The sequence below is a fragment of the Fusarium graminearum genome, chromosome 2, assembly GCF_000240135.3.
Source record: "Fusarium graminearum PH-1 chromosome 2, whole genome shotgun sequence".
Taxonomy (NCBI): domain Eukaryota; kingdom Fungi; phylum Ascomycota; class Sordariomycetes; order Hypocreales; family Nectriaceae; genus Fusarium; species Fusarium graminearum.
The window spans coordinates 6,387,904-6,407,490 of NC_026475.1; the positions used below are offsets into that span (position 1 = coordinate 6,387,904).

The following is a 19,587-nucleotide window of genomic DNA, read 5'->3' on the forward strand; positions in this document are numbered from 1 at the left end:
ATTCATATGTAATTGTCGAGATCTCCGAATGGTATTCAAATATTTGTTTGCTGACTGTATGCATAAGATCACACACTACAAAGGCATGTTGTTGAAAATCGGGTGAGGCTCTTCTTGAAATGATTAAGAGAAAGTCAATACACTATATTAAGAATTAAGTACAAACATGGGTATCAACTCCATAGTAACAAGGAAACAACATAGCCTTTCCGTCCTTTGCGCTTCTTGTCTCACGAAGCAACTCTGATATGATGACCAATCCTTCGTTATGCGACTTGGCCTCTTCGTTGCGCTTCGCAAAAGAAGCTTTCTCTCCTTGAGAACTTTGTTCTACAATCTTATCCAAAGCCATTGCTGCATAGTTGGCCACATCGTCAAAGGCATCCGCCTCCTCCTCGTCGACTTCTCCCTCGCGTCTTCTGTGGGTGGCGAAACGGAGGGGTGTTTTTGTCGATTTAATCTTGCGAACAAAATCTCGTCGGCGTGAGGTGTATCTCTCTGATCTTGCACTCCAGAAGTCTTTCGCCATCTCACCAAGCTCATGGGCCCTTGCTGTCGCCAGCCCTGAGGGAGTAACGTCGACGCGAGATTTCCAGTTGCCGGGCTTATAGGGAACGCAGCTCAGTGATTCCACGAAATCCCTGACCCTGGTATCCAAGCTAGGCCCCGAGCCAGGTAGAACATGGTCGATAAGACCGATCTCTTTGGCGTGGTGAGCTGAGATCGGTAGCATCCCTCGGAGAATACCCCTCGCGATTTCTGGTCCGCAGCGTCCGTTGTAAGACAGGGAATGGTATTCCGAGCCATAAAGGCCAAGTGCTCGGTATGCAGGATTAAGAACAGACTCAGAGCTTGCTATCACCACGTCGCAAGCTGTTGCCAAAGCCACGCCGCCCGCTGCACAGTTGCCCCTCATTGCGGCGATGGTTGTGACATTCTTCTGCGGTAACACTTCAAGGAGAATGTGCACAACATCATCTATGCGGTTGATGTTCCGCCATGACTCTGTTGAAGGATCGCAACTAGCCTCGATGACATTGAGTGCAATACCGTTGCTGAAGTAGGAGTTGCCACCCATGAGGACAACAGCTTCGAGAGACTCGATGGAGGCCACATACTGAAGAGCCTCGATGAGTCGTGAGCATTGAGAGGTGCTCATTGCCCCATTGTAAAACTCGAAGTAGACAAACGCGACGCGTTGCTCGCCTGTCGGGGGTTCAAAATCAACCCAGACGTCTTGGAAGGTAGAGTGGGAGGCTTTGGACCAGTCGGCGAGTGTTCGCAGCGCCGTTGAGTCATCCATGGTGCTTTGACTAACAAAGCCGAGTTCGAGCAGACCTGTGACAGCAGGTACCTTGGGCCAAAGCATCGAGTCAACCTTGCGCTTCACTCTCCTGATATGGGTAATCCAAATGCCCATGCCGTCGCATGTAGCCACACAGACTGCGCCGCTCCTGGACCCAATGACCTCTCCAGGCTGGCGCTTGCAATCCACACTCCTTCCAGCTTCAACAATACCTCCATACACATAAAGATTGGTGTTTCCGAACAATTTGGTAAGACAGCCAGGTTGTGAGTCAGATGCTCTGATCTTTCGGGAAATGGCTTCTGCTGATTCTGTTCTGATGTCGAAATTTCGGTCTGCTGCTCTGAGGAGTGGTCGGCAATGTGTCGCTCCCCCGAGGAAGGGCTTCTGCTGTGTGGCGGACCGCGTTTTGTATGCAGGGTTTGATCGGAGATGTACTGAGATTCCGTGAGCACCAGGTGTCTTCGACAGAGGCTGTTGCCTCAAATCGGTTGTGATGCTTGGATCGGGGTGCTCATTGGTTGCCAAGATGATGCGGTCGATAGCAGAGAATGTGGCAGTAATTGCGGCTTGTGTGACGGGACCCCGATATAGTGTCGCCTTTGTCGTTTCGGGGTCGTTGATGTCGATCTCGAATTGCTCGAAAGCCCAGACAGGACCGGCGTCCATCTCAGCGACGGCTTGCAGAACTGTAACGCCCCAGTGGGAGCGACCGGTCTCATTCCAGGACTGGGACTTGAGAAGTTCTGCAGAGTCTGGCACAGTGCCATCGTCACCCATCAATACCCAGTCAATGGCACTGGGGCCAGCATCGCCTGGTGGTCCTGGATGAACGATGAGAGTTAGGTAGTTATCGAAGACCTCGCTTGGGACAGGCGAGGTCAGGAACGGGCAGATGATAAGGTCAGGTCGCACAAGGTTTGCGGCCTCGATCATGACCTTATCGGACAGCGCATATTCAATGGTGACGGTATGCGTCTTGCAAAGACGAAGGTAGAGTTGTTGCGACAGCGAGTTGTGTGCAGTGCAGAGGAAGAGAATGTTCATATGTGAGGTGCGAGAGCCAAGTGTTGAGCTTGCCTCCTGGCTGGGGACTTGGGAGAACAGTTGTGAGTCCATGTTATTAAGAGTATACAGTATCGTTGTGTTTGATCAGACCTCGATTCCAGTGAGAGCATGCCGAAGTTTAAGTAGTAATGGGTTCATCGAGGGTGGGTGAATCACGGCTATTCTAATAATGACTCGCGCATACGACCTTTCCATAGGGCTTTCACTGCTAGTGTACTCGTGCGACACTCATACATTCACGACTATCCTGATATTCTAAGGAGCCAAGACCATTGGCCGACCGTAGTTGAAGACAACCGTTTTTTGTGGTAGCGGTGGAGCTATCGAGAGCCCTGTTGCAACTAAACTGGTTAGCCGTTGTTGGCAATCGTCTAGTGAGGAATTCAGCCCACCTCACCCGAAAGTCAAAGCGTCTAACGATCAGTGTGCGTGTTTTTCCCCGTTGGTTCCGTTCTTTAATCAGGCTGTTAGCCCGTCTTGGGTTTCAATAGTTCGTATGCTGGGTGTCAGTGCAGTAGGCCATCCTCCCTTGCATCCGGCATTGGCCACTTCGTACTTCGTTTTGGGTCTCAAAGATGCTATGCATGACTGGGATCCCAGTAAGTGATCGACGCTATAGAATGTCGACCCTCCAAGTGAATCGAAAAGCTTGGGGAAAACAACGGCCACTGCGATTGGTAGAATGTTAGTAGTGAGCGATATTCACAAGTATGGTTTGGTTGACGCTTGAGCCTTCTTTTAGCACCATGCTAGTCGTGATTAATTTCACAAGACATGGCATGGCAGTGGACTGTAGCTCAGGTGCAAGCGTTTGTGAAAATGATCAGGATGGCATTAACGAGTAGTTGGTCTTGATAGCACTGATGTCCCCTCCAACTTCCGAGACGACGATTGCCGATTGTTGTCGGAGTGGCTGTAGCAGACAAGATGGTCTGCTTGCTGCATGTACACATGCATCTACAGTGTTGGTCCGGCGGGGCCAGGCCATGGGGGCGACTGAAGAGCGATGAGACATGACAGGGTTATCAGGCTTGTTGGCTCTACTGTGGGTGTCAGAAATAGACTTTGAAAAACCATTTATTTATTGTCCATTTCTCTGTCTTGCCAGGTGCAAATTGATGCCGAGAACTCTTGATCTCCCAGGGTTACGACAGTCAGTAGGCGATGATTGAGATAAGTGATAGGAGATAGCCTGAGATACAAGATACAAGAGATAAAGTTTGTGCTGATCAGGGGCGGCCCTTACGAAGCTTTGGTCACTCAACAGCGCATGAATCTGAGGCTACCCTAAACTGGAAGTTGTTTCCATACGTGATGTATTCACGCGCAGCCAACGACATATCGACGAAAGCTGAGCTTTGAAACCAACAAGAGGCGAATACTAATGATGTCGATATATGTCAACTTAAACTTTTGGCTGATGTCTACCTACTCCAGATGCCACCGATAGAAACGTTGGTTTGCCCGCAGATAAAACACCATCGTGGTTGTCTGTCCACTCACAATCTTTCATCAAGAACAATGGGGTGCAACAAGTGATCTAGATCATTGCTGCGATCACACTTGAAACCTTAAGTTCGCCTCAAGGCTTGTCAAAGATGGTCATTTCTTTTTAAACGGGCAATTCATTTAAGCCTCTACATCAAGTGCCGATATTTCTACAGTATCTTGAAGGTGGGGTAAGGAGGTGACATAAAGCAGCGTGTGCTTTGTGGCTGAACACAAGAAGATCTATAAGCATTCTGTCACACCCTTCAGCGTTATTTTTTCTACCACCAACACAACCCAGCACGCCGATCAAGTTAGTGCGCCCAGCTGAGACTCCAATACAGATGGAGGGGCGGTAGGCCAACAACCAACAGATACCGGACAATCCGGCATCACATTGTCAAGACAAGAGTCTCGATCACCAAGATCAGAGTATAAAAAAAAATATCAGCAGATTTCCATGCACGATTCACTTTTTTAGCACACCGCCATCAATGTTATTTTCCACAACGGTTAGTTCCTAGGCTCAAACGCCACAGTATGTAGACCGCTCCACGCCACTGACCAGACGATGACTGCCACGGTTCTAGACGGTGCTGTGGCTGGGTATCTGTAGGTGTTCCAATTGGTTTGTAAAGATCACGGATCATGATCGTTGTCTACAGAAATCCACTTTCCCACAGCCAACGACGGTTCAATCAAGATTATCAAGAGACACGAGTCAGGACGATTCCGTTTAGCTCCAATCCAACAGGGACATGACGTGGAGGTTTTCCACAGACATTTTGCGGGTACTGATCGCAGAGATGGTGGCTCAGTTGTTGCTCTAACTTGTACTAGATGCGAGATCAGCTATCTTGCATAGGTCCTTAACAGAACTACGCTAAGGCTGATAGTTAACCTCTTACCCGACACTTAACCGTTTATGTGGAGATAGTTAGTGTAATAATTCATTAGCCATCATCAATGCGTTACCCTACACAAAAATGATAAAAGCTCTCTCTGAGTAGCTGTCCATACCGGAAAGGCGACGATGATGCTTTTATCAGTTACAGAGTAATATTTTTATTCTTCAATAACAGTCTAGCTGTTTGCAATTCGCATCTGTATTGGCCCTCATGACTTCACAATCTACCAGTCTTCATCCCATATGGATCAATTCTCAAAACAGAACTGTTCAGCTGTGGCAAAGAATACCACGGCCAGCCAACATCTATCCCTGTGACGGATCAATTAATACGAATGATATGAATAGCGTACGGAATTATAGATACAGCAAGGGTTCTTCCACTGGCGGAATTACTGTCATACGCTCAATCTGACGGCGCGGAACCCGCTCCTAAATCTCCGGAGCCTGGAGCCAATCGCTAGTTCATGTCCCTTGCTCACGGCTCATCTCCCGGTTGCGACCTGCCCCTAACCCCTTTCTAGTCAATATATCCTCAACGAAAATACATGACTCTTGGTCAAGATTGCAACCCCAGATTTAGCACTATTCATAGTAGTAATAGAGTGGTTCTTTTGCCCTTCTAGAGAGGAAGAATTGTTGAGGGAAACCTCATTTGACTCAGAGATTGCGCTGACAAGGTAGCGAGTTTGGCGTGTAGTATCAAAGCTTCCAACGCTGAACCTTCACCTTCTGTTATGTAAACTTCACCGCTTTGTCTTGTAGAAAAGTATCATGACGAATTTATCCTTCCATTCTGAGCTTGTAACAGTGAGAGGATCTGGCGGTAAGCTCGTAAATCGAATGCCGGTACGGATGAATCGAACCAGAAGATGGAAGGCTGAGACCTGGTATTACAAGGATGTATGATATGGAGACGTCAAATCGATCGAAAGCAAGATCTTCTGATACACCTTAATAAAAACTGTATTAAGAACTTATCCCGTGTGCTATGATGCTCAATATGGTTTGCAGTAGTATTCTGGCAAATGGATCAGGCGTTGTCAATACTGTGTGCCCTCAATTTATCGCTGACTATTGCCATCGTCAAAAGTCCCAGCGTACCTTTAAGCTAATGCATGGAATTTGAAAGAATTGCATCCTAATAACTCTACAGCCGATAAGCTTATGTGTAGCCCCTGCCAAGATCCTGGGACTGGGAACCGTTGAAGACCAATGCAGGCACAAGCGCCAACAAATCCAATGCCTCAATGGATTGCCCACTGTTGAGAAACAAGTAGAATAAACGCTCGAATCACAGATTGATGATGTATCAGTTCATACCTTTCTTGCTTATGTCGTTAAGATTTACCTGTTCGGTTCTGCTGAAACTGTAAGCGCTTCGTGTGCAGCAAGGTCATGTCATTATCCGCAATGTTACCCTACAGAAACAATTTGACATGTAATTGAGGAGTCAAGTGTTTACTTAAGCGGCCCGTTTAAGGGCCTATCGAGTCATCAACCAAGGCGGTTAATGACTGGACGTGTCATGAGAATGTCGGTAACTGGTCTAGGTAGTTCGCGGCTATGCAGCAAGTTTTACTAAAGAATAGTGAATCTGTCACCGCCCGCTTGGATCAACGACAAGCACCATCTGTCCGTGACTTGACACAGCTTAACGCACAGTCCGGAGCCTAGCTTTGGCATCAGTCAATGCTGAGGTAATCGCAAAATTTACTGTTTTGGTATCGGCCCATTCATTATCTGACTGTCTCGACATCATGCATCCTCACTTTAGTTCGTCCCATTGTGGGGAATCCGGCTAACTGTAAACTTCAGCGATTAGTTTCATGTTTTGAGGTTGTCCGTTCTCATCGGGTAAAGAATAAAGGGGTCTTGGCGAATTTCGGCAAAATTAGTAGCTCCAAGAATAGTGCAGACGAGAGTAGAAGAGCCAAAGCGGTGCTACGGAAGGCCCTGACCAAGCGAGACAAGGTAATTGACAAATCCGATAGTAGTCATATCATCTTACTAGACAAGGAAAAGTACCGAGTCCACCGTCTGTCTACAAAATACCGGAACAGGGTTGTAGAGTTGACATGTTGGTAGTGGTCAGGTTGGGAGCTAAGATCACCAACTAGGGGTCAAAACTCCACTACTCAGATTCACGACGCCGTTTCCAGATCCCTGTCGCCAAGAGCCGCAGCCCATCCTTGACCGAAATTAGCGTTTCATGGTCTCGTCTTGAATTTGTTCTCGCCTTGCGCCGCAGGCTTGGCTAATGTAAGATTGAAGGAGGGTACTCGACAGCCTCGAGTCTAGCATAGCAACGAAGGGCCATTTGGCTCATTAGGGAAGTCTAACATTTCTTTTTCCAACTACATACAACTAACGTTAACGTTTTGAATAGAGAAGTAACGATTGAGTTAAGAATTATGTTTGTTTTTAAACTTGTTTGATAGGGGCCATAGGCGAAACTAAGAAACCCTGCCATGCCCAACCTTAGTTAGATTAAACAACGTTATTGATTGGTGCGATATTCGACGCCCACTGAAACAGCCCCTAACAGGTCGCCGTACTCTGTAACAGCACCTTTGCGAGAGGCATAGAACAAGGATGTTGGCCAGATTGGTACGGTCAAGGGCCAGATTCCAGGGATCTTGCAAAGACGGGGATCAAATGTTTTCTTTTGGGTATCTTCCATTGGGTAAATTGGGGCGAAACAGTGCACGGAAATCTTCTATGGGCGGATGAATTCTGGTTCTAGCGTTCAGCGCAAAGAGCATCCCTGCTCTACCTACTCTACCCTACCCGGCCCTGCCCAAAGCATCAAAGAATGACAAGACAATTCAAGATCCAAAATCTATAAAGGCATCTCGTTTGCCGTGTCCTTCTCGACTTTTCCTTTCACTCCATCAACAGATCTTCATCTTCTTTCATTCACTTCAGTCTTTCTTTCGAAGAGCTAGTCTCTCGTTTCTTTCGTTCACTACAATCACCGAGCCAGTCTCCAGCAAACCAAGCAACTTTTTTACCATCCTCAACTTTTCGAATCTTTCAAAATGAAGTTCTCTACTATCGCCCTCGCTGCCCTTACCCAGGTCGCCTCTGCCCACTACTTCTTCGACGTCGCCACCGTCAACGGCAAGGACTCTGCTCCTTTCCAGTACATCCGAGACTTCACCCGTCCTACCAAGTACAACCCCATCAAGTTCTCTTCCAACCCTTCTGCCGATATCCGCGACAACTCCTTCGCTGATGGCGAGGACATCGTCTGCAACCAGGGTGCCGCCACCAAGGGTGCTTCTACTGAGGTTGCCGATGTCAAGGCTGGTGATGTGATCACCTTCAAGCTCGGTGTTGGTGCCAAGATGGGTCACCCCGGACCTACTCTGGCCTACATGTCCGCCGCCGGTAGCGATGTCAAGTCCTACAAGGGTGACGGTGATTGGTTCAAGATCATGGAGGAGGGTGTCTGCAACGCCGGCGGTGACTTCACCAAGGACGCCTGGTGCAACTACGACTCTCCCTCCGCCGATGTCAAGATCCCCGAGGGTACCCCCGATGGCCAGTACCTCCTCCGTGTTGAGCACATCGGTGTCCACCGATCCCACGTCAACCAGCCCGAGCACTACGTCTCCTGCATGCAGGTTTCCGTCACCGGTGGTGGCTCCGGCAAGGTCGACGCCGAGATGGTCAAGTTCCCCGGTGCCTACAAGGCCACCGACGAGTACGCCAACTTCTCCATCTACAACGGTGCTAAGGCCTTCCCCATGCCCGGCCCCAAGGTCTGGGGTGGTGCTACCTCTGCCGGTGGTGCTACTGGCGGCAACGATGCCCCCGCTTCCACTCCCGCTGCCGGTAACGACGCTCCCGCCACCACCCCCGACGCTGGCAACGGTGCCGCCGCTCCTGAGGCCGGTAACGGTCAGCAGCAGGGTGGTGAGCAGCAGCAGGCTCCTCCTCAGGGCAACCAGGGTGGATTCCCCGGTCAGCAGCAGGGTAACCAGGGTGGCTTCCCTGGTGCCCAGAGCGCTGGCTCTCCTTGCTCCGCTTAAGCGCGTGCTTTAAAGATTCGATTCAAATATTGTTTGGTATTGTCGATGTGTTGAACGGAGGACCAAGAAGTGGAGGGAAGAGGTTGCAGATTTCTGGTCAACTTTCATGTATAAAAGAGTCCTGTTGATCGCATCAAGTTTATCTGCTAGATGAGGAAGGGGATGGTCTGGAACTGTGCTCGTAGTCATTTTAGCTTTGCTTAATTTATCTGAAGCAATCTGAGGACAAAAAAAAATCGTTTCTTACTGCAAACTGTGATGTCTTGTCTTACAGCAATACATGAGCTGTTTAACTCTGATCATCTCTCGTATCTGCTACCAGTAAAATCGTCTTCAAGTATGAGCTCCTTGTACTCGCTAATCTCATCAGTGACTGGTTCCTTGTGCCATTTGTTTCTTGGGCCCTCAATAATCATTTTGTTTCGTTCCAGGAAGTCCATTGAAGCACGGGGATTAACAAAACACACTAACCCGGATTGGACGCCTGTTGCCATCCTTCAACAGGTAGACAATCGATGATCTGACGTTACCGAATGACGTCAGAAAATAAGCATCAACGAGTTGTCTCACTGTGAATCAAAACTTCAACATGGCTGTTCAACTACCTGATACAATCACAATTACTAGTAAAGAGTATCTTGTTATACATTCAGTCGAGTTAATATGTCTCAGTCCCGCCAGTTTGATCGTGATGCGCTCCTGACCAACCCCTCGCTCAGTGAGGTTTACAACAAGTTGGTGAGCGTGGCTAGCGAGTTCGCTGTGTTGGGAGAAATTGAAACCACCAGAACATTGGTCTCGCTTCTACTTCGAGATACTACTTTGGATTGGCAACGCCAGCAGCTTAAAATCTTCGAACCCTTCTTCGCAGCGGCCGGCCTATGGCCTGCTGAGATTCCAGAGGAGGATAGAACTACGAAGACGGCCAGCAAGACTGCTGCTAAACATTCGTTAGACGATGAAGAAAATGGGAGACAGAAAGACGACGAAAAGAAGCTACAGGAGCAGATGAAACAGGCTAGGGATGGGGGGAGCTCTGTCGTCGTTGATGCTCTTTGTACCGCCATGAGGCTGGCGTCAAAGCACATCGAAGATTTGCAGGAGATTAAGAGCGATTCTAGAGTTCAAGAAGCCCTTGAACTTATTTCAAAGAATCTGCACAGAAAGCGGATAATCAAATCGCTCGTGGCCCGTCATGAGCTTTGCGAAATTCTTTCCGCTGGAGAATTGGCCCAAAAGGTTCCTGTCGACAAGGCGAAACTCGAAGCTGCTGGCAAAGAAGTCATCGCAACATTTTCTGAGCGCTTTACTAAAGGCCGCAAAAAGCACGATATAGAATCAAAGCCAATGAAAGAAGTTCTCTTGGAACTGGAGCGTTACACGAAAGCTAATGGCACAAGCCATTGGGACGCAATGGAAGAATCAGTACCAGAAACACTCTTTGTGTTACCACCAGCCACAGATGAGCAGGTCTCATCGCTTGAGAAAAAGCTCAGTATCACGTTGCCAGACGACTACAAGGACTTTCTCAAGATCAGCAATGGCTTTGGTGGGACTTGGAACGGGTATCATCTTGATAATCCCCTGTATGGAGTTGACGACGTCAGCTGGGCCAGGGAGAGCTTCGAAGTACCGTATGTCGAGCTCCACAACAGTATCTCAGGCATTATTGAGCTTAGGATAAACGACATTTCAAAGCCTGAATGGCCGAGCTCCGGACGAGCAGTCGAGATTGGATCGTTGGACGTCCTCAGCACTCTTCTTATTACTCCTAAGAATACAAAGGTGATTCTGGATGCTTATCAGGAGGCTCTGGATGACCCAAGGAACACGGATGACGCGAAGAAGCAAACGCTGAAGAGCATTGAAGCTAGGTATGGCAGTTTGGAGGAGATGAAAAAACTGGATTGGGCAGTGATTGAACAACATGACTCCGAGACGCTTCCTTCCGGGACATTCAGGCAGTGTTTGGAAGAGAGACTGCGGAGAGCCAAGAGTGGACCTAACCTGTACGGCACCGAAAAAGAGTTGGGAGGTATCGCCTACAGCTGCAAGGCTGATGATTCTTGAACTTGCCGATGGCATCCGCCGCGTTCACAAACGGAGACGAGGCGATGAAGCTTAGTATGATGATTCAGTATTGTTTAGTTGTTTAGTACCTGATGTTGTATGCTTCCAGCAAAGGTGCTACCCGTGGATACCTGAGCAATTTAGCCCCTAAAAGAAACCGCTGTCCATGAACCCAATGCTCTTGTGATGCGTTTTTATGTCCAACTCCGCATCTGTTTATATGCTAAATCAATGTTCCCGCCCATGTTCTCGTTATTTAATTATGTATAATATTTGACCTTTTTTTCTGATGTGCTTTGTGCAGTCGTCTTATGCTATCCTGTGATCATCTGTAGCCAGCTACATGACCGCGCAACCACCTGACTTTTCCGCCGGGGAAGAGCTTCTCCTCTGTTTTTGTTGCCCTACCTTGGATTGGGTAGGTCTTGATGATCGTTGATCGTGAGTCTTGCCGCTTTGTGATCGCTGATCATGTGTCTTGCCGCTTTGTGTTGGACGCTGGCTGTGGGACTTGCTGGTGGTATTGGTGTGTGTTGTTGAAGCCTTTTCATATGTTTGCTTTGGGCTTTTGCCGTGGCTATGTACTGTCGAGGCTTTGCCTGAGGCCTTGGTAGTATTAACCAGCCCTTTGTCATAGGCGATTCCAGGGCGAGGGATCTTGAGCCACCAGCATATCTCGGCCTCAATATGTTGTAGGATGACCATGAGTCTTTGTTGATATGGGACGAATGAGAACGACCGACCGAGGCTTGACTTGGCTTTCGATAGTGGGTATAGTAGTTGGCTGTTGATCTCGTCCCGATATACTGGTAAATTTTTGGCTACGTATCGTGTTAGCACGGCGACTTGAGTTTGGCATGATGGGCGAAAACTTACGAGCGATATCTGTGTACTTGGCTTGGCCTTTGGCAGAATTGAAGAGAGCCGAAAAGGTATTTGCACCCCTCACGATTGTCTCGGACATCTTCTTTTTGTCGTTCTTGAGTCTTGTTCGGTCCTTGTGTTGCTTGGGCAGTTTGATGTCATCGATGGTGTCAACGACATCTGCGAAATAGTTGACGATGTCTATCAAGACAGCCCTTCCTAATGAGTCGCTGTATCCGCTGGGGCCATTTGGTCGACGGATACGCTCAACATGGCGAGGGAAGTGAATATGATCGCTGGTTCGTACCATTGTGAATGATCATTAGATGGTGAGCATATATTGGAGTGGTAGAGATGGAGAAGATGAATTGGCTAGTGCGTTATAGTGGCAAAGGGCAATGATGATGTTTCAACTAAGAAGCGGTCTGTGGGACAGCAGTCGCCCGCTTTTATAGCCAGTTGTCTCTTGAATTACACATGACCATGTTGGCGTGGACTGAGTCTTGTCGAAATGGTGGTTTATACATGGAGAGGCTCCAAGCAAGGGTGCCAATAAGAGAGAGGTCAGATCTGGACCAGGTACAGTCACTGGGATAGTGGAGAATACAACGCGTACACCGGGTCTTTTTGACCAAAATAGTGGCCTGCAGCCTGAAAAGCCAGCAAGTCCAAACCTGACGCGGCCAACATACCATGAATAGAGGGTCCAGATGACCGAACAAGCCTTGTGCATGCCTAAGAAGTGGATAATGGACATGAAGACATGCTACCCGAAGCTAAATGCACTTGGCCATGCATGCAGATGCCACAGAGCTAAGGCAATGCACCTGTCGCTCTGTGCATCCGGGCTTTATGGGGTGACATTTTTCTTACAACTGCTGGGATCTGAATGTGCTCTTGAGTATGGATTCGATCAACGGCGATCCGGGTCATTTTTATTTTGTGGTTTTTGTGGTTCAAAAGGCTTGTCATTGAAGAGAAGTCTGACTCTAGCTAGACCTTGTAACCATGTTCGCTGTCGCGCCCAAGAGTGGAGTGGGATGACTTGGAAGGCCTCGATTGGAGACAAGGACCCAGAGTTGAGTTAGTCATTTTGATGTGCTGCTGGCTTGGGCTTGGGCATGGGCATGGGCATGGGGTTCCAGGCGAATCACGCTATAGACTGATAGCCGCAATTCGCATGTGGAAAAGAAGAGCATGTCGTGTACATGCTGAAAATTAATGAGAAACCCGCTGTAACTTAGCGACTACAGTGGATCAGGCCATGTGTCTGTCTGTATGGCTGTTGTGCATGAGTCAAAGGGCCACGAACATGTCTTAACAGAGCTTTCAGGGGCAAACCATGGACAACTCAGCAGCTGTATCCTATGACTCAATCGTTTCACCGCAAGAGCAGACTTTGCGCTGTTCAATTACAATCTTTTTCTGTACTTTTATCATGTGCTTTGCCTCTGTCTCTTTTCCCTCTGTCTCTCTAATCTTGTGCGCTGTCCGTGTTGCACTCGCCAAAACTCGCTTGAGCGTGATACTGATGCGTTGTCTCTCATAGGCCGATGAAGCCGGGGATTTGCTGTCCAGTCAAACGATGTCAGAGAAAAGGATCAGCAAATTCATGTGGACATTCTTCGCATGTTTCTATGCCCCAAAGATTTACACAATTCCTGTTCTGCATTAACTTAAGCCAGCAATTCTGTTCTGGCTGGTGTCTGCCCCTCTTCATCTCTCTGCCCTTGCATAAGATCGCTGATCTTTGTTTGTGGGTGGGTTGTTATTTTGCCTAAACATGTTAGTCTAAAAACTCCAGATGAACGACTTGAATGTCCAAGGTTCAAGATCAGCACCGACATCCAGGAAAAGCAAGTAACTTCGGAGAGATTGCCGATGAAATGTCGTTTTTGTCTGGGGTGATCGTCTGACCTGACAAGTGGTTTAGACCAAGATCGGACCAAGACAGAGCCCGGGCCAGGTACCCCAAGTCAGTATCTCAACGCCGATTGATGGAGTAATGGTCCATTGTCGATCTTCCCCAAAGCCGCTCTCACTGAGGCTAATTCAATCAGCCTGAATGGGAATTATCTCCTCCTCCGCATACCTAATAGACAATTAGTATCGTGAAATAAGCCATGATATAAGACGGTGTCATTACGCACCATTTCGAACAAGGGAACTAACTACCTGTGCCGATACAGCCACAGTCACAGTGATACTCCGCCATGAGGGTTTCAACTCTACTCCTTGCCTTCTCCACCTGCGTGTTGGCAGAAGATGGCTTGGACGGCTGGCTCCGATACGCTCCCCTGCCAGCACACCAAGTTTCAAGCCATGCTAAATCCCTGCCTCGCAACATTCGCGTCATTGGCGGCTCAAAGAATAGCCCACTACGAAGTGCCGCGTCTGAGCTTCAGAAGGGCTTCAGCGGTATTCTCAATATCGACTTGAAGACCGCCGACAGCAAACAGACTTGCGATTTCGCCAAGACTATTGTCGTCACTACTGTGGATAACCTTGAGAAGGCATGCCACGATAAGCAAAAGCATCCCAAACTGGAAGAGGATGGATACTGGCTCAGCACTTCCGACAACTCTGTCAAGATTATCGGTCAGAATGAGCGCGGCGCCCTTTACGGTGCTTTCGAGTACCTGTCAATGCTCGGCCAGGGCAACTTCAAGCATGTGGAGAAAGCCTCAAACCCCAGTGCGCCAATCCGCTGGGCTAACCAGTGGGATAACCTCAATGCAAGCTCAACCCATGGTTCTATCGAGAGAGGTTACGGCGGTGCCTCCATCTTCTTTGACGGCATCAAGAACGTTCGAAAGGATCTCTCGCGCGTACCTCTCTTCGGTCGTCTTCTCGCTTCAATTGGAATCAACGCTGTAGTGATCAACAATGTCAACGCTGATGTGCGTCTCTTCAACAAGGAAAACCGTGACGGTCTCGTTGAGATTGCCGATCTTCTTCGACCCTGGGGTGTTCAAGTTGGTCTTTCACTCAACTTTGCCTCACCCAGCGTGACTGGAGACCTGGATACTTTTGATCCTCTCGACAAAAAGGTGATCAAGTGGTGGCATGATTTGACGGATGGACTCTATGAGCGCATCCCAGATATGGCTGGTTATTTGGTCAAGGCCAACTCGGAGGGTCAGCCCGGCCCTCTCACCTACAACCGTGAGTTCTTTCTCTATAATTTCCTGATTCCACGATATGAAATACAGCATAAGCGACAATTGCTAACTACTGACAAGGCACACTGGCGGATGGTGCCAACATGTTTGCCAAAGCCCTCGAGCCTCACGGAGGAATTGTCATGTTCCGAGCTTTCGTTTATGACAAGCTCGACTGGACTGACTGGAAAGCCGACCGTGCGAATGCCGCTGTAGAGTTCTTCAGCGAGCTTGACGGAAAGTTTGACGACAACGTCGTTGTGCAAATCAAGTACGGTCCCATTGACTTCCAAGTTCGAGAACCGGTCAGCCCACTGTTCTCTCATCTTCGCAACACAAACAGCGCGATTGAGCTACAGATCAGCCAGGAGTATCTGGGCCAACAATGCCATCTCGTGTATCTACCTCCACTGTGGCGAACAATCCTAGACTTTGATATGCGTATCGATGGCAAGAAGTCCAACGTCCGCGACATTGTTTCCGGAAAGGTCTTCAAGCGCAAGCTGGGAGGCTACGCCGGTGTCACCAACGTAGGACTTGACAAGACTTGGCTCGGAAGTCATCTGTCTATGTCTAACCTTTATGCATTTGGTCGCCTGGCTTGGAACCCTCAAGCCGATCCTCAGGCGGTTCTCGAAGATTGGACTCGCTTGACCTTTGGCTTGGACAACAAGGTGCGGAACGCTATCACTGAGATGTCCATGGAATCTTGGCCTGCGTACGAGAACTACTCTGGCAACCTGGGTATCCAGACTCTGACCGATATCCTCTATGCCCATTACGGTCCCAACCCTGCTTCTCAAGACAACAACGGCTGGGGTCAATGGACCAGAGCGACTCGCGATCACATTGGAATGGACCGTACCGTGAAGAACGGAACTGGTAATGCTGGTCAATATCCCGCTGAGGTGGCCGAGCGATTCGAGAACCCTGATACCACTCCCGATGATCTGATGCTATGGTTCCACCATGTCCCTTATGACTTTAAGCTCCACTCTGGCAAGACTGTTATCCAACACTTCTACGATGCCCACTACAAGGGTGCAAACACAGCACAGACTTTCCCCAAGCTATGGAAGTCACTCCAAGGAAAGGTTGACGAGGACCGGTTCAAGCACGAGCTCTTCAGGCTAAACTACCAGGCCGGTCACTCCATTGTCTGGAGAGATGCCATTAGCGAGTTCTACCGCAACCTCTCTGGTATTGCAGACACTCAAGACCGAGTCCGCAATCACCCCTACAGAATTGAGGCCGAGAAGATGGACCTCGATAACTACCACCCCGTCAACGTGACACCGACAGAAACTGCATCAAAGTACGTCGCCGTTTATACAAACGGAACTGGAACAGCGACAACCAAGCTCAAGTTCAAGAAGGGAACCTATAATCTTGCAGTAAACTACTACGATGTTGCTAGAGGCAAGGCTACCTGGGCTGTTTACCTCAACAAGCGACTGGTTGGCAAGTGGATTGGAGATAACGAGGAGAAGCTTGGACACTGGCCCAGCGACTTTCTTGATGGCCACTCTGCTACTCGAATGACCTTTGAGGGAGTCAAGATTAAGCCTGGCGATGAGTTGACCATCATTGGAAAGGCTGACGGTGCCGAGAAGGCTGCGTTGGATTACATTTCGCTTCTGCCCGAGGGTGTCGTTGATTGAGATTGTTGAGGGTATCTGTACATATTTATTGTAGTTTATATAAAATGTTTGCGACAGTATTTTACTTATGGGAGAAATTGTCACCGAGTCTAGGGTTGGATTTCCGAGGATACTGAAGTTCTAGGGCACATCTTATGATTTTGTAATTGTCCTGAATACGTATTCCGACTGAGGACCTTCGCCGTTTCTCATATGGCCCGCTCGACACATACTTCTCGTCGAAAAAAAAAACATGTTAATCATAGCCTCGTTTTTACAAGAGTTTTGCTCCTGACTATAAGAATCATGCTTCGTGACAAGAGTATATGCATAATGTACACAAATTATGATCATTAGTCATAAGGAAACAGGTAGTTTATTCGAAAGCATCAGTCAATTTTGTATGTGCAACTAAATATATACGGAAAGAATATTGAAGGTCCAGAAATGACTGGTGATCATGTCACATTTCCCCCATCCTTTGGCGAGTGTTGTTCTTGGCTTGCTCACCATGGATCCTGTAGTTCGTTTACAGGAAAGAGGGGTTGGCGTTCTTGAGAAGCTGCTCAAAGTAAGCCTGGAACCAGGTTCCAGCCTCAGGAGCGGGCCTAGTTATCGGGGTTAGTATGAGGGTTAACTTGAGGATTTGTATTATAAAACTTACTTGACAGCGCCGTCAATACCGCAGTGGTAGTCGTAGCGAGCAGCAGAGGTATCAGAGGTACCATCAGACTCACCACCAGGCTTGACCCAGACGAAAGCGTCGACGAGGGCATCGCCAGTGTTGGCAGAGGGTCGGAGACCGAATCCAGTTCCGGGAGCGTTGCACCAGTCACCCCAAGCCTTCTGGCCAGTGGGCTGCTTACCAGATCGGCCCTGGTCGACGATGAACTTGGCACCGGGCCAGCCCTCCTGCTCCAGAAGAGGAGACAGAGCGTGGATGTACTTCTGCTCGTCGTAGTTGGGGTTGCTCTCAGTGTAGTCGGGCTTGGAGGATAGCTTCCAGGCGTTGTAGTTGGAGACGTTGGTGACGAGACCTCGGAGGCGAGATGGCTTGCCGGCATCCTTGTAGAGCTGACCGTAGAGCTGGGCGGCAGGAGGAAGGTTGGCGGGCCATCCCAGCCAGCCACCGTGACCGGCGTCGATGTACATGGAGACGTTGGGAAGGTTGAGCTCCTTGAGGGCGTGAATGGTGAGCTCCTTGTAAGCGCTAGCAGCGTTGGCGCACTTGGGGACGTTCATGTTGGTGACCATGTTAGCAAGAGAATCAGGCTCTAAATGGCTGTTAGTAGGAACTAAGTCGGAGTCAATCAGGTAGACTAACCGATAACGAGAATGATGCGGGTGTCAGAGTAGTCCTGGAGGATACCCTTGATCTTGGCAATGTAGGCCTTGTACTTGTTCTTGCCATCCTTGTCAAGGGAGTACTCTCCGTTGGAGGCAGCAGCAGCACAGTCACGGTCGGGAAGATCGTAGACGACGAACTGACCAGCGTAGTTGCCACCAGCCTTGTTGGCCTTGCGGATATCGGCAAGAGACTCCTCCATGAAGGAGATGTGGTCATAAGTGTCCCTATCGTGGTTAGTAAAGAGATATATATCTCCAAAGGGACTCGTAACTCACATCCACTGGAAAGAAGGAACATCGGCGACCTTGGCAGCAGCGGTGGCCATGGCACCGCTCAGCTTGGGGATAGCAAGAGTGCTGACCTCGGAGCGGTAGTAGTTGTTGGCCCACAGATCAACGCCAGAGAAGGGGTTGTTGGTGGCAACAGGAGGAGGCGAGGTGACAGAGCCTCCACTACCAGTGGTAGTAGCCTTGGTGGTTGTGGCACTGACAATGGTGCTCGTGGGAGAAGGGTCTGCGGATCCAGGCTGGCACTGGGAGTAGAAGTCGTTGACCTTGACACACTTGTTTCCACTGGTGCAGCAAGGAGTACCGCTCCAGTTCTGACCACCACATTGAGACCTATGGGTATGTGAGTAATTAATTATTTAAAAAGATGGCTGCAAACACTCACCAGACTCCGTTGCTGCAAGACTGACGCTCTTCAACAGGAGCTGCGAGAGCAGTGGCTGCAAAGGCAGCAGCCAGGAAAAGCTTGTAGGCCGTCATTGTTGCCGAAGTCGAAGAGTGTCTGGAGATGCTGGACTATTTACTGTTGACTGTGGATGAAGATAAAGGAAAGAATAGTTTGAGGTTGAAGTAAAGACATTATATACATCTTGAAAAGAAGTAGAGCCTCATCCTTGGAGAGGCAAGTGTCGGAAAGACGGGATCTTGAACCCTACAGCAAAGTTGCAAGCAATTGACGTCTCCTCAGGGACGAGCAAGTTTATTCCGCTTAGGCAAGGCTTGCCTTCGTGCTATATTTGCGGATCAGAGTCAGCAGGTTCCGAAAGTCTCCACGACTGAACGGCTACGAGGTACAGAATGTGGAAATTCACGGAGCATCTGCTTTCAGTGTCTCCTCACTCTCCACAAAACGTTCAATTCAGCCGTTTCTCCAACGGTACTAGCCATAATGGTCACCGGAAACACTATCCGATGAAGTCATGTGGCCAAAAAGAATCCAAAAGCGGGCAGAGAAGTGTCGTAACATCGGGAAAGCCCTTCTCGGAGGAGAGCCTCCATGTAGTTCCTATTTGGGAAGCCCGGAGTTGGATGAACTAGCACTCGAACCACGATCCACGGGACGATTATCCTGAGATCCGAAATACATTTTGGATCATAAACTGGCATTTGAGAATCTTAAATGGGTCTTTGATGGCCTATCTAAGCGATGTGGTCATCATGTTCTTATGCTTCGGCTCCCGGGACGTCGGATGGCATGTTGTCAAAATGCAACTTGAACTGAGCAAGATTACCAAAACAGGATATGTGTGGGTTGTAGTAGCCAATAGATCAGCAAAAGCATTCACGATTAGCAGCTTATTGGCTGTAAGTATATCTAGCTACTCCTACTGGCACCTAACATCAGAACCACCCTGCTAATGCTGTGCCAAGACGGTAGGCCTTATCTTTAATCCTGTACGGTTCAGTCTTA

The 19,587-nt window shown here is 48.8% G+C and overlaps 6 protein-coding genes across 6 annotated transcripts; 3 read left to right on the plus strand and 3 right to left on the minus strand.

Moving 5' to 3' along the window:
- Window positions 1–154: 154 nt before the first annotated feature.
- Window positions 155–2,425, minus strand: FGSG_03633 (uncharacterized protein; the record flags this gene model as incomplete). Its single annotated transcript, XM_011323765.1, has 1 exon — window positions 155–2,425. The coding sequence occupies one exon, from the start codon at window positions 2,423–2,425 to the stop codon at window positions 155–157; it is 2,271 nt and encodes a 756-aa protein (XP_011322067.1).
- Window positions 2,426–7,734: 5,309 nt separating this feature from the next.
- FGSG_03632 (uncharacterized protein) lies at window positions 7,735–9,042 on the plus strand. Its single transcript, XM_011323766.1, has one exon. It carries the CDS (start codon window positions 7,811–7,813, stop codon window positions 8,804–8,806), a length of 996 nt encoding a protein of 331 aa, XP_011322068.1. The 5' UTR covers window positions 7,735–7,810; the 3' UTR covers window positions 8,807–9,042.
- Window positions 9,043–9,395: 353 nt separating this feature from the next.
- Window positions 9,396–10,977, plus strand: FGSG_03631 (uncharacterized protein; the record flags this gene model as incomplete). The annotated part of the gene is made up of 2 exons (XM_011323767.1): window positions 9,396–9,439; window positions 9,526–10,977. 2 exons carry the CDS (start codon window positions 9,396–9,398, stop codon window positions 10,874–10,876), a joined length of 1,395 nt encoding a protein of 464 aa, XP_011322069.1. The 3' UTR covers window positions 10,877–10,977.
- A 238-nt stretch (window positions 10,978–11,215) lies between these two features.
- Window positions 11,216–12,050, minus strand: FGSG_03630 (uncharacterized protein; the record flags this gene model as incomplete). Its single annotated transcript, XM_011323768.1, has 2 exons — window positions 11,216–11,697; window positions 11,753–12,050. The coding sequence occupies 2 exons, from the start codon at window positions 12,048–12,050 to the stop codon at window positions 11,216–11,218; spliced, it is 780 nt and encodes a 259-aa protein (XP_011322070.1).
- Window positions 12,051–13,953: 1,903 nt separating this feature from the next.
- On the plus strand, window positions 13,954–16,562 carry FGSG_03629 (alpha-glucuronidase precursor; the record flags this gene model as incomplete). Its single annotated transcript, XM_011323769.1, has 2 exons — window positions 13,954–14,905; window positions 14,983–16,562. 2 exons carry the CDS (start codon window positions 13,954–13,956, stop codon window positions 16,560–16,562), a joined length of 2,532 nt encoding a protein of 843 aa, XP_011322071.1.
- Window positions 16,563–17,070: 508 nt separating this feature from the next.
- Window positions 17,071–18,656, minus strand: FGSG_03628 (exoglucanase-6A precursor; the record flags this gene model as incomplete). Its single annotated transcript, XM_011323770.1, has 5 exons — window positions 17,071–17,149; window positions 17,206–17,815; window positions 17,866–18,113; window positions 18,165–18,509; window positions 18,562–18,656. 5 exons carry the CDS (start codon window positions 18,654–18,656, stop codon window positions 17,071–17,073), a joined length of 1,377 nt encoding a protein of 458 aa, XP_011322072.1.
- Window positions 18,657–19,587: the final 931 nt, after the last annotated feature.

Excerpts from the sequence above, each read along its gene's own strand:
- FGSG_03632 (XM_011323766.1), top strand. The coding sequence starts at position 7,811 with ATGAAGTTCTCTACTATCGCCCTCGCTGCCCTTACCCAGGTCGCCTCT.